This window comes from Tachysurus vachellii, chromosome 2 (assembly GCF_030014155.1).
Source record: "Tachysurus vachellii isolate PV-2020 chromosome 2, HZAU_Pvac_v1, whole genome shotgun sequence".
NCBI classification, from domain to species: Eukaryota; Metazoa; Chordata; class Actinopteri; order Siluriformes; family Bagridae; genus Tachysurus; species Tachysurus vachellii.
In genome coordinates, this window is record NC_083461.1 from 13868669 (window position 1) to 13882840 (window position 14172).

The following is a 14172-nucleotide window of genomic DNA, read 5'->3' on the forward strand; positions in this document are numbered from 1 at the left end:
TTATAACCACGGACACCAATATCAAATCAATAATTCATATTATATATTTCAATAACAGTGGCAATGTGTATTTATTATATTCCTGTGGAATTGTGGCTCACTGTAAACCTTTGTAAGGCATGACAGCTGTTTATTACTTTGACATGCTGAACAGCTAAAAATAAAGAACAAAAGAAACTAAGGAACTTTGTTTCTATTGTGTATACTGTGTATGCAGAGTATGAGGGCTCACTGAATGGCTTGATGAGTATAACAATTATGTAAATAATATTCTATGGCCTTCAGAGACTGATGTGTTAGACTGTGTTCTCCATCACTACACTGGCTGAGGTAATATTATTCAATACTGTTCATCCTTCGAACACACTAACAGCAGCATCTATGCCCAGGCACATTCATGCTCCTCATGGTGAGCCAGCATCTTATTAAAATGCTTTATATATTGTCACCCATCTGTATCTATTACACACTATATGCCATATATATATATATATATATAGTATGCTTCATGGACACTATATGCCAAATGTTTGGAAGAAACACTAACATTTTTAAAAAGCAGAATTTGACTTAATGTCTGTGGAAGTCATGTACAACTAAATATGACTTAAATCATATTACATTTTTAAATAATTTGGAATTGTTGAGAGTTGGGATTATTTGGAAAAATCTTTGGTTATACTAGATCTCAATAGATTGTTGTCTACTGGTAGTTACCTAATTGCAAAAACACACATGAAGCTTCAGAAAGCACTTGCTTGCTTCCATACCTTTGGTCTATAGAGTACATGCCACATGAATAAAATAGCATTAGACAGTACACAGTGCTTATAAAAGAATGTGCCTCCATTTGACCAAACAGTCTGCCATTTTGAATTTCTATCATTGTTATATTTATCATACAGTATAAACACTATATATTTGGATTAAAAGACAGAAAAATGAAACAGGTCTAACAGTGTAACTTGTTTTTCAGCAAAAGAAACAGTGTGCGTGCAGAAACATTATAATGAATTAATACTGTAACTACTCACGTACATTAAATGTAAATATGGCTGTAACATAGCTATAGGGCTACATTGCTAACACCTGCCTTTTCCTGTCAGGCAGTTATATTGCATTTTGCATAAAATATTTTTGTATGTGCAAGGATTAATATGGGTTCTTCATAAGGATTGAAGGCACACAATATACATATCAGTGCATTTTCTTTTAGATGAAGCCTACAGCCTTCTGTAATTTCAGTTATAATCTTTACTCCTGAGAGTTTTTTAAAATCAGCCTTTAAAGTCTAGAAATCAGAAATGTATATTAACATCATGTCCTCCGATTCAAGAAGATTTCAAATACGTGATTTCAGCCTTAGTCACCTTGAGGTATAGAGTCTCTATTATCTTACACTGACCTGTTATTAAATCACACAGCTTAAAACTCTTGACAAGAGCATAAAAAGATGGTTATCAGTCCCACAGGTTTAATTTTTCAGAAATATTTGTTCCATAAGGGCAGAGAGTAGAATGTCAGTCCCTGTTAAAGGCTAAATGATTTCTTTATGTGCTGGGCCAGATGGTCGGCGGAAGAATATATAACCAAGTATTAAACAGACAAAAATCAGGAGAGACAGGACAAGCATGAGTGAGACATAGCCCCCAAATGGCAGAAGTGGAGTGTCTGGCGCTTCAGCAGGAATCATGTTTGTCAGGTTCAGCATGTAACCCAGCGTCCAGCCAGCTTCACTGTCCTTAATCTGCACAAGCACAAAACATTATCACACACTGACATTGTCATACACTGACAGCCAAAATCAGCCATTTTGGGATACCAAATTTAAACCCAATCAATACAGCTTTGTGATTTTTGCATACCGTCCTGATGAAGTTAGTGTTTTTCCAGTCTTCAGGTGTGAATTTATATCCATCTTCAAGCAAGGTTATGATATAGGTACCCGAGAAGCAATATTCTGAAAGATACTTCTCCTTCACTCCAGGATGTTTCTGCTTTAACTGTAGTGGACAAAGTTCAATATAAGAATTGTTCTAATGGTGAAATAAACAGACTAATGCTTTTTTTGGGTTTGAAGGGAAAGGACTTACAGTGTTCCAGTGAGTGGTGCAGTAAGATCCCAGTTTTTTTTTTGCATCATCTAAGCTGTTATCAGTGGTCACATTTAAAAAGTTCATGACAAAGTAGTAAGCAGAAAATGCCTAAAAGACAAATACATATCAGCTACATTTTACAATATGGACTGTATTTCTCAGTGCCATTGATTTTATGCATAAGTGCAAGTACCCAGCTTGTTTTCTGAAGATCCTTACCCCAAATCTTCCTTTCACAGGAGGCTGGAAGACGTCATTAAAGGAACATCTTGAATAACGACAGTAAGAAGTATTAAAAACCTTCGTGATTGCTTCTTGGCATTTTTTCCAATCGCCAATGCCTTTATGTTTGAAAGTCTGTCCTGTCTTGGAGTGGGTAACCATTTTGACACAGGGACTGTCAAAAACACTCTGAAAGCTCTTATTCATTTCGTAGCCTGGATGGAAACAAGGGTCCTCCAGAATTATGTTATCTGTCTTAGGAAAGAACAGATGAAAGTACAAGAATATAAGATTGGCTTAATATGTCTTAATCATTTACTCATTTATCTAAAATATCTCACCACATCAAGTTTTGGTTTTATTTGCTGTTCCAAAGAAAGCTTTAGCACTTGGTCCTTTCCATAACAAAGGAAACTGTGTGTGTAAAGACGATAATCATTTCCATAGAGGCGGAAATCAATAGAGTTGTCTAGAGACTCCACTTCCTGTCCAGACACAAAGGTGATTTGAGTAGATGCTCCACCTAGGTCAAGAGCTCCCACAGTCCCTGAAGCCTGCAAATCAAAAACATACACACACTTTAATAGTGTAATACAAATATGTGTGTGTGTGTGTGTGTGTGTGTGTGTGTGTGTGTGTGTGTGTGCTTTTCTAAGTGCACCAACTAATTAAAAATTGTTGCAACATTGACTAATGGCATATTCTCCTCAATGATGCAATCAACTACATTTTGTTGAAGTCTGTAATATTAATTAATGTATACCAGGCACCAAAAACAAAAGATAAAACACTGGAATAGCTGCTCTACCGTTATGAAGTTTTCACTCAGGTAGTTGACAGTGATCCAGCCAAAAGCTCCCTCCTCTTGACCAGTAATGATACGAGCTCCCTGATAGGAAAATGGATAAGTCTGAAGAGACGTCTCCACAGACGCCAACACCTTTTCGGAGGCAATATCATTGTCCATCCTTAACAACACACACAGTGTTACCTATAGTTATTTGCTACAGTACAAGTAAGTGTATAAATTGGTACATTATGCTGTTCTGCACTATACTCCAGCACAACAGCTTTAGCTTACAAGGTGCAAGTTATTTATTTATTATTTAGAAACTCACAGGCATTATTACTTTCAAATCTAGTGTGCTGGTGTACAAAGCTAAAGCATTGTGTCATTAGTGTATTAGCAATAAAGCAGATCAGGGGTTTGGTTGTCACTTGGGTTTGTTGTATATCTGTATATCCAGAACACCATGGAGTTCTGTTTAAAAATGCCGTCTCTCTAGCAACAGGACAGTTGATTTGAGGCAAACCTGTGAGTCTGTAAATGAGATAATTCTACTTGTTGTGCTACTGTTCTTTTTAAGTGCAAGTGCACTTGTTACCTGATAGTACAGATTAAAGCTGTACGATGCAACGTGTGTGCAAATTACTGATCCAGACATGTGTCATTGTGCACATTTAGAAGAATGCACAATACACGGGGTATTTATGTACACATAAAAATTGCCTGACTACTAAAAATTGCATTAGTATTAGAATCTATATTGAGGTGGTAACTCAGTGGCTAAGGTGTTGGATTACTAATTAGAAGGTTGTGAGTTCAAATCCCAGGATTGCAAGCTGCCCCTGCCCCTGAACTGTTCAGTTCATCCCTAAGGTGTTAAGGTGGGGTTAAGGTCAGGGATCTGTGCAGAACACTCAGGTTCTTTCACACCAGCTTTTGAAATCCATGTCTACATTATTCAAGAATTAATCTTCTGAAAAATCAAAATTCAATAAATTCCCTTGAATTTAGTTAATTAAATTATTATAAATATCAAAAGTGACAATAAAGGCCATGATAAATTTGGTTGTCAAAAATTATACTAATAAAGTAATTTTGATTACTTTTTTAAAAAAAAAAAAAAAAAATGTTATTTATTTATTTTGTGTGAGACACTTAATTTTTATTAAAAAAAAGTTGACTATTGTCAAGTCATTGTATTTAATATTACAACAAACTGTAACAACAAATCACATTTTCCCCTACTATAGTAGATCACCTATAATCAATGAGTAATAGATTTTCTGCCAAGGATCATCAGACCCAGTGATCTGAAGTATACTACACATAATGATTGTATTGAAATATTTTGATGATATTAAGATATACTTACTTGAGTAGTCTCATGCCTGCTGTGGCTCCCAGGTATACAGGAGTTTCTTGGTGTCTTTGTTTAGGTATGGTCTTCTTGGCCTCATCCATACACTCCTTTAGTGACTCACCAGCCTTCTCTGGGGTCCCTGAGTAACTGGATATCCCTTTGCCTTTTAAAAATGGTGTCAGTTGCAAAGAAGAATGATTTACTTTCAAGGAAACTCTGACACAGAGCACTTTCTTAGAAAAGAGACATTTGGAGCATTGTGGATTTATTATTGCTTGGATATAATTTGCTTATGGGAAAGAATGCAACCTTTTAATCAAGATGGAAGGCCTTTCCCTTGAAAAAGGGAACAGATAATAAATATAGTGTTCTCTTTTACCTTTTACACTGCACGCATGTTTCTGCCTGACCATGCCAGTGTTGTTCTCTTTCTCAGCTGGCCACTCGTAGATATATACAGATGTGTGTGAAGACCCGGCATCAAGGACTATCCCATACTTCAAAGCACAGGCATAAATGAAATAGGAAAAATCTAAATCTGGATATTGTTAGCAAGACTATAAACTGCCAGAACGTGCCACACTCATCATTAGAAAATGTTTACGAATATGTACTGTAAATATTAACTTGTGTGTGTATTTCGTGAAAGTATCCATGCATGAGTTCTGAATGATATATAAATATTTGATATCCTACATAAGAATCCAAGCAAGCTTTCATACCTTGTATTTCTGATGTAGAGGTTTGTTCTGTACAACTGCAATAGCCACCATTATGATGATTCCCACTGAAATACCAAAAGCGACAAGAAAGATGTGTGGCCTGTGCCACGGATTCTTGACTTTCATTTCTAAAAAAGACAGTGAGAAGAGAGGGCTTGATATCAGCTGTACATAACCAATAACTGCAAACCCATGTTATGGTTTACTTATTATGCCAACTTTAGGATTTGGTTTTAGGACATTTCTCAGCGTTTTTTCTTTTATTTAACTATTTTGAATGGATAATAATTGGCTAATGTCCATCTGAATAATACTAAATTACTTCATTTTGGGAAACGGACACCTGAATAAATCTATGTGGTCTGTGAGCTTTGTGGAAAATCATATAAAGAATGAGCTATCATACTGTTTACATATCTACTCCATATCAGTTACTGCTGCTATCCTGTGTTTAGATAAAGAAGATGGGGAATTCTGCTCTGTGTTTGATCTGGTCTGGCCTTTGATTTTTCACAACCATATCATTAAAAACATTGTACTAATTACAGAAATAGCTATGTGTGTGTGTTATTTTTTTTTAGTTTTTAATGGTCCTACAGCTGTGTAAGCAAAGTGCAGGTTATTATTTTTCCAAATACCAAAGTAAGCAATATTTCAATAAGCAATTATTCATAGCATCAGCTAGGAATGATGTCTTTAATGTAGTTCCAATTACTGCAGAGTTTGAAGTATTAAAATGCTGTATTAAGACCATGTGCTACAGTATGTGTTATTGTAATACATGCTCTCAAAAATGCATTTAAAGACCTTTACAAGTCATACTGCAGTTATAGTTTAACAAAACATGGATCTCTATCTGTTCCCATAACCCAGACCTCTATCATTATTTGTGCTTACTTTACAAGGCAAAACAATAGAGTTGATCTCAGTATAAACCACAGCAATCTCTAGAGCACTGAACTGTGGTACTCTAATGTATGTGAATGCTAACTTGCTCCTCAGAAAAATGAGTAGTTACTCAACATTTACGATATTATCATTGACCACTTATAATATACTATGCAATATTTCCCAAAGACAGTGTGATTCCAGAGCAAGCATGTTTCTGGGAATGGTAATTTCCTACTGAATCTCTGTGAATTCCTGAAGATTCCCGTGCAGATCAGTAACAAACTCTTGTTTGAAATTGATCCAAGCCATTACTATGGAGAAAGTGAAAACAAACATCTGTTGATGTCATGGCAAAAAAGAAATGTCTTTCAGCTACATTGTAAAAAGGAAGTCAGGAATCGCTCACCCTTTTTGAGTATGTAATCTGTCCTTAATTCTTTTTCCTATGGTAGTTCTATATAAGTTCATTAACAGGAATTTGTAGTTCCTATAAATTTTGCTCTTCTCACCCCACTGTGTCTTAAAATGGACAAAGAGAGTCGAAAGCCAGAGTGTCTGGGACTGAAGAAGGCATAGCCGGATATGTGCATCATAGGTAAGACTTGTCTGTACTTATCCTCATTTGGCTGAGGTAGTGCAATCCATAGATTGTGGTATAATATGTCTCAAAAGTCCAAAGTAAATAACAGTAGATCCTACATTATACCTTCCATAGTTGAGTAGGATTACAGTTAAGGGGATCTATTATAAATACATCTACAGTAGTTCCTTAAAGCACTAATTACTAAAATTGGACAGATTTAGCATTGCACTCACAGTTTGTTTTATATAACAATAACACTCTTACTAAAATGGATATGGACATTATTCTTTCTCTCTGTTATGACATTCAGGTCAAACTCTGGTCATGTTCATAACACTGTTATGATAAATGGTCCCTGACGTATTTTGTAGAAAAAATAAAAAAAAGTTTACTTTAGCACAGCAGTTTGAAGGAACTGAATTATTTTGCTCATCTAGAATAAAGAATATTTTACATTTATTTATTAAGTATTTCAATACATTTATTTGAAATACATGGCTATTTCACTTCATGGCTAAATAAATAAACATATATATATATTACGTCACAATGTCTGTTGAATTCTGATTTGTCCAGAGACATTGATTTATTTTAAAATAAACTCTCAGCTTCACTGGAAGTACTGATGACTGCATAGATTTATATCAGTGAGCTTATTCTCAATGTATTATTGCTGCTTTAACAATTTAGTCAGATTCTCCATAGCAACATTTGTTTGTGGGGTTTGTGCTTTGTTTGTTTGAGAGCAGATTTGAAAGTTATTTAGCAATTCTGAAAGAAATGCCACTGTCAGATGTTTGAAAGATTCAGAGGACAGATAATATTTATTAATACTTCAGGGCAGAAGGTTTTCAGTGTAACATGACAAGCTGCTCTTTTATCTTATTCATGCCAAATGTAAGAAAACAGAGAAGCTGACATTTATAACCTCTTATAGAACTAGCTTCTTTCAACACTTACTATAAATATGCAGGAAAAAACATAATGTGGCATTTTTAACTAAATTAGAAAAAAAATCTTATCACTGGCAATTTGTGGTAAAATAAATAATTGCTATTTTTTATATAAATGATAGGAACTTAAAAACTCAACAGTCGGTCTCATCATTAGTCTGTCTCTAGGTCTCTAGTGGTCTTTTTTTTTTCTACCCACTGGTTGCTAGGTAAATTTGAAAATTGTGGACAGTGGTAATGGATTTCAAAATCAGAGTGGACCTTTTAGGAGAATATGATTGATTCAATGAGGATTCAGATTGTGAGCTCTGTAACTCAATTTTTACATGATCATAAAATCTGTAATGACCTCGAGAGGAGAGAAGAGGAGGCGGCGGCAGCATACAAGGTCCGGATATTTGAAATTACGTTAGGGTGAATGAAGGTCTAATGGAGGTGTTTCAAAGTATACCTTTAACCAAAATTGAGGCCTTGAGCCAACACAGTAATCTATTCTTCAGGCTGACAAAACCTTGCATTATTATCTTTTGTCTGCACTTTATGTTAGACATGTGTCATCTGTTTTAACCACAAACATTATCCTGATCACTAAACTTCCCCATGCGGCTTTCCCACTGCACTGAGTTAAGCTGTTTGACTAAAAGTTAAGGCTATGATCTCAGCATGCTGCTTTATTGCAGCGTCATCAACTGAGTTTAAAAGAATCTTAGACATTTTTAAATAAATGTTATGGACCTGTGATGAATCACCCAAAATGTCCTGTTGTAATCGTCTGGTTGAAGATGTAATAAAGTTTGAATAATCATGTTCAGTGCATGAGTGATGTCACCAGTGAAGAGGATATATGTCAATTATGTTGGGTAGGTCAAGCTCTTGGTGTCATAGTTAGTCAGAGTGACACACTCACTGCATTACGGAATGCATTGTTTATATTATGTTTAAGATAATGTCTGTGGAATAGTCTGTGGAGGAAACAAAACAAGGTTCTAGTTTTGAACATCGTTATTAATCTTGTGTTTACTAAACGACACAAGCACAAGTTTTGCTGACAGATAAAAAGTAATGTCTAGAAAAAAACAACTGCTGTGCAAGGTGCATGTTTGGGTGGTCTGCTTGGGGAAAACCATGTTACATGATTTCTATCAGATCAGAAAGCTTTGACCATGTGGGACTACATATGGTCACACTTATGATGCTAACACTCTGTGTTCTATTTAGTTTTGCTTTCAAACAAGTGCTTTATTTTGTTTTAAAGAATTTATTGAGGCAGTTGTATTTATGTGTTTTTTTTTCTGGCTCTTTAGTTAAAGGTAAGAATACTTGGAAAACTTTCCCTTAGGATCAAGATGGAAGTGCAAGGTATATTTTTTTAAAACTTGACAAATACCTACGCAGATAATGGCAGATGAGTTTTGTGCAGTTAAAGGAAATCAGTGCTGTGTGGTCTCGCTTTGAAATGACTAATGGCTGCAAGACCGAGCTACACATGCAACACAACCCCCCTGCCACTTTTCCATGATGTCATCAAAGCACAATGGCCATGTCTCCACAGCAAAATAAGATACTTTCTTACATGTAAACTCTTTCTGGCTATCAGTTATCTAAAAGGATCCAGTTTAATAAAATGATCCAACAATATATATATATGAGTCCTGAGAATTTGAAATAACTTTCTGGTGATAAAGTCACCAATGATAGTCATTCATGTTCATGCAAACATTCTTCAGTGTACAAAACCAACAGCATCGATACAGCATGTTTAACTACTTTCAAACTACGACTTATAGAGGCTCACTTTTTAGCAGGCACACTCCTTAATTTGTTTTAACAGTCAATGTCAGGATAATGATTCAATAACACTTCCTCTGCAGGAAGCTCTGGGGTACATGATAAATTACATTTTCTTCACTCTTCAGTCAACACATTTAAATATGGAATGGCTTACAGTAAATGTTTTTTTTTCAGGAATCACTTTAATTCCTAAAAACAGCAGGCCTGTGATTTCAAACCTTCCTTCAAATGCATTTGGAATTTCGACCTCCATCTTTACAAAGGCATAGTTACAAAGGGCATGCTCCTTCTAACTTAAATTGTGGTACCACCATATTCTGCTATTGTGAGCAAATAAGTACCAGAGTGTAGCTCCTAACAGTGTAACAGTGATTACAAATGAAACAACATTTTATTAGTCATTGTTAATGTTTTTGTTAATTTTTTTTTTTTATTATTATGTCTGAGCTTATGTTATAAGGATGCATGCAATTATTTGCGAATTTGTTAAATAAAATTGATGTTAAGCTTTCGTCTACATAGACATAAACATGCTAATGAATATTGTGTATTTTTATCTACATTGAAACCTTTAACGTTTTAACAACAGTTTTCAGCAATCCAGCAGCCGTCTAACAGCACATTGTCTGCTTTCACAGGTTTATCTAACCTGATGGCTTAAAATGTCATGCTAAATGTGAAAGATTTGTGATTTTACATGTCACCCACACAAGTATGACATTTCCACACCCACAGGTTTGAAGTAACCATTAGAAGATGGTAAACTGTGGCCATGACGGGATGCACAAGATCAGCATTAATACTCAAATAGGCTGTGTCATTCAAATGGGTATTGATTGGTTTTTAATTGGCCCAAAGTGCTCCAGGAAAAGATTCCTTACACCATTAAGGGTCCATGGATTCATGTTGTTGGTTCAAAAGTCTGATCCTACCATTTGTGTATCTCAACAAAAACTGAGATTCATCAGACCAGGCTACATTTTCCTACTATTGTACTGTGCAGTTTTTGGTGAGACTGTGCCCACTGCAGCATCATCTCTCTATTGGCTGAAAGAAGTGTATCCTCACATGTTCCTCTACAGTTGCAGCCCATCAGGCTCAAGGTTCAATGTGTTGTGAATTCTGAGAAGATACTCTGCTCACCACAATTGTACAGAGTGGTTATCTGAGATACTGTAGCATGTCAGTTTGAACCAGACTAGTCATTCTCTGTTGACCTCTCTCATCAACAAGGCGTAGCTCTTCCGTCTGCAGAGCTGCTGCTCACTGTCTGCTTTTTTGTTATTTATGGCACCTTTCTGTTGTTTCAGTCTATTGAAAAATCTAGGGAATATTATGCGCAAAATCCCAGCATATCAGCAGTTATAGAAATACTCAAACCAGTCTGGCTTTACCTAACATTACACAGCTGGCCTGTATCTGCATGATTGTATGCACTGCACTGCGCTGCACTGCGCTGCTTAGACAAACCCAACCATCCATTTTTTAATAATTTGTCCATAATTTATCACTGACAGCTATATTCATTTTGGTCATTAATCAGTGTGTAAAGTATGGGCTTTGCTTGCCTGTAGGCTTTTCCTCTTGGGCAGGGAAGCTTTGCTTGTCATAAATAACAACCAAAGCTCTTTAAAACGGAATCACCCGGGCCCCTCTTGGGGAACTTCCTCAAATGACACATGACTGGAATAATAAGGGAAGTTCACAGCCCAAAGTCTGGAATTCCGGATTTCTCAGAATAGTTAAATAAGGGGCTTATTGATGGATCTATCCTACAATATGAGAATGGGAAATTAAATCCCAAACTTTTAATATGTCCTCTTTTAGGTTAATTCAATTTTTGGAACATCACAATTAACTGTCTGCACTTTAATATGTACAATAGTTGAAAATGTTGCCAGCATTCTGTCTTCTGTGGGCTTTCTAGGTTTCCAGATGGCCTGTGTGCACTAGCAGAGGGAACCTTTGTGTTGCATAACAGTCTTTTCTCTCATTCTCCCCTCTGTTATAGTTTCAGACTTCAGCATTTCCAGCAATAAAGAAACCTCCCTACCCCCTCCCAGACTCCTTGTCAGCCACAATTGTTTGGACTGAGCCCAGCAGCCAAGTATGGACACATTAGAGGCCCATTCACTATATCATGTATTCCTTTACAGGAGCTCCATAACCTCCATTACCTGCTCATCTGACCTTAATGGAAAGACGATATTAAATCAAGTATCCACTGATGTACTTCAATGTCTTTGAGAATCCCTAATGCATTAATGCTGGGTGCAAACCATTCCAATAGCTTCCAGTAGAACAGCCTATTTTCTCATAGACTCACAGGTTGACTGATACAGCCTGAGCACTATGTGCTGAAGTTTTCTTAAGCAGATGCAAACTTTAGAAGGTGTTTCTAGGTCCTTTTCTACGTAATGTTTTCTGTTAAAATGTAGTTTAACATTCTGATTCCTTATTTTTAATTGATCTTTTGCCACAAACTGATTGAATTCCTATATTTATTTATTTCTCAAATATTGGTTAATGCAAAATGAAGTACATCCTGTCCAAAAAGTAAAATGTGGTATTTAGACAATAAAGCATCTGGATAAGATATACACTTAGTGTTCTGAAAAAGGCCGCAAGTCTTTTTCCAGACCAGATGAAATCATCTGTAAACCATCTGGATCCAAGCAAAACCTGAAAACCTCAGTTTAACCCCCTGCTTTTTGTGGCCTTTCCTCTACCAATCATAATTACGTTTTACCAGCCAGATTACACATACACGAGAATGTGTGTGTGAAAAAGGTTGTGCATGCCCTACCTTGCTGTTCATCCATTTGTGCAGCTTTTGTAAAGTCCTTTCTTGTTTCCTCTATTCGTTCTCTCTTTCTCTTTCTCTCTCTCTCTCTCTCTCTCTCTCTCTCTCTCTCTCTCTCTCTCTCGTTCTGGGTCTCCCTCTTTTATCTCAGTTGTTGGCTTGTATTTCTCAGCAGGTCTTTTCCATTCTTGAGGTCCTTTATAAGTCGAGGGCAAGAGTGGGCGGGATTGCCTCCAGCTTTCTCCCTCCCTTCCTTCACTCGCACTCTCACAAACCTCTACTCACTAGCTCACTATCTCACTGTCTACTCGCTAATGTCTAGCTTAGAATGGAGCATTTGTATGTGTGTCTAAATAATGTGTGTGTGGGTGAGTGTGTGCATTGTAAAAGAGAAGCACATAGAATCTAAAAAGGAAAGAAAGACAGACTATCAGAACTATGAAAGAAAGTCAACTTGGTTCCCCCATCCTCAATTAATAATACACACATTCTCCCTCTCTCTCTCTCACACTAGCTGGTATTGTCTCACCATGATTCGCGTTGTACCAGGCCTGACTCCTGAGCCAAGGGTTCATCAATCACAAATGCATGTTTGTTTAGTTTTTTTTCCAAACTCTTTTTTTTTTTTTTTCAACTATACTGTATTTATATTGTCATAACTATGATAAAATATCTAACACTGTTGTAAAAATCTGTCTCCAAGATTATATTACAGCCATTGTCCATGTACATTTTCTCTGTTATCATTATGTAATGTCCTGAGGGAGGACAGAAGATACAAAGAGTGCTGACACTAGATAGTGTTAAAAGCACACAGGAACTGAAAGGTGGATTCAGCATGCAGTTTCATATAAACAATGGTAGAAAGGTTTGTTTACTGTATCTTTCTATGCCTATGTATTATAGACACAATCATTTACTCTCTTGTTCATATTAAAGGTACATTATCAGTATCTTACAAACAGATTGACATTGAGCATGGTGTCAAAGATACAGAGAGAGAAGGCACAATTTCTTTCATCAGCATTTTCGGTTCCCATATTAAATGTTCAGCTTAAAAGAAGGAAACATAAAAAGGGAATGAATAGTTTCACTCTTTGCAATGCTACAGAAACAGGAAATCTAAGGAAGAAGATACTCATCTCTCCACTTCTCACTGTCATTTTCATGAACTTTGTCTCAATTTAAATATTTACTTTAAAATGCACTGCCAGTGGCATGGTAACGTATGTATACCCTTTGGAACAAAAAAGGAAGTAGACAAAGAAACAAAAAAAAACATGAAAAACATAAAAAATAACATAAAAAATAACATTAAAAAATTCTCATTTAAAATTTTCTTTAATAATTTTGGGTATTTACCAAAAAAAATGTTTGAGATGGTGATGATATTGTTTAATTATAGCCAGTAAACTTTTGTTCAGTTTTGAAACACAGGAAAGCCTTTAGGACAGAAGAAATTGTGCTTTGCAGTTTCTTGGTAATACAAGTTTTCAAATTATTTATCAAACTGAATTGTAATCAAATAATTTATTTTAAATTATTTCTTAAATATTTTTTCTACCTGTCTTTATGTGTGTTTTATCTGGTTTTCATACCAATTCCAAAAAACAGGCAGTAGATGGGAATGTGTGTGCATACTGACCTGAAGTGGACTGGTTTCCCATCTTTTACATCTCTCCAGTGTTTCTGAGATCAAAAACAATGAGTCAGTAGAAGATGTGAACCTAGAGCTGGAAAATATATTTATCATTATCAGTATCAAATGATCATATAACTATGATTATTATTATCATTAGTTATCATTATAGAAAATAGGTATAGTATCCTATACTATATTATTATTTCTTTATTACTTCTATAGTGTGAATAAGAGGCCGTCTAATATCTGTGTGTTTATTTGAGACCACTGGAATAGAAGCCTGCATAGATCTGTCATTATGGCATTTTTAGAATGATGAGAA

General features: G+C 35.7%; 1 protein-coding gene across 1 annotated transcript; it reads right to left on the reverse strand.

The window, feature by feature from the left end:
* Positions 1-21: 21 nt before the first annotated feature.
* On the reverse strand, positions 22-12502 carry entpd1 (ectonucleoside triphosphate diphosphohydrolase 1). The gene is made up of 10 exons (XM_060857726.1): positions 12212-12502; positions 5188-5315; positions 4845-4962; positions 4478-4628; positions 3127-3286; positions 2660-2872; positions 2316-2573; positions 2094-2204; positions 1866-2003; positions 22-1747 (listed from the first exon to the last, which is right to left on the reverse strand). Exons 1-10 carry the CDS (start codon positions 12225-12227, stop codon positions 1538-1540), a joined length of 1503 nt encoding a protein of 500 aa, XP_060713709.1. The 5' UTR covers positions 12228-12502; the 3' UTR covers positions 22-1537.
* Positions 12503-14172: the final 1670 nt, after the last annotated feature.

Coding starts and splice junctions, on each gene's coding strand:
- entpd1 (XM_060857726.1), bottom strand. Junction 2,873..3,126: donor TGAGTGAAAACTTCATAACG/GTAGAGCAGCTA, acceptor TTTGATTTGCAG/GCTTCAGGGACTGTGGGAGC. Junction 2,004..2,093: donor GCACCACTCACTGGAACACT/GTAAGTCCTTTC, acceptor TGTCCACTACAG/TTAAAGCAGAAACATCCTGG.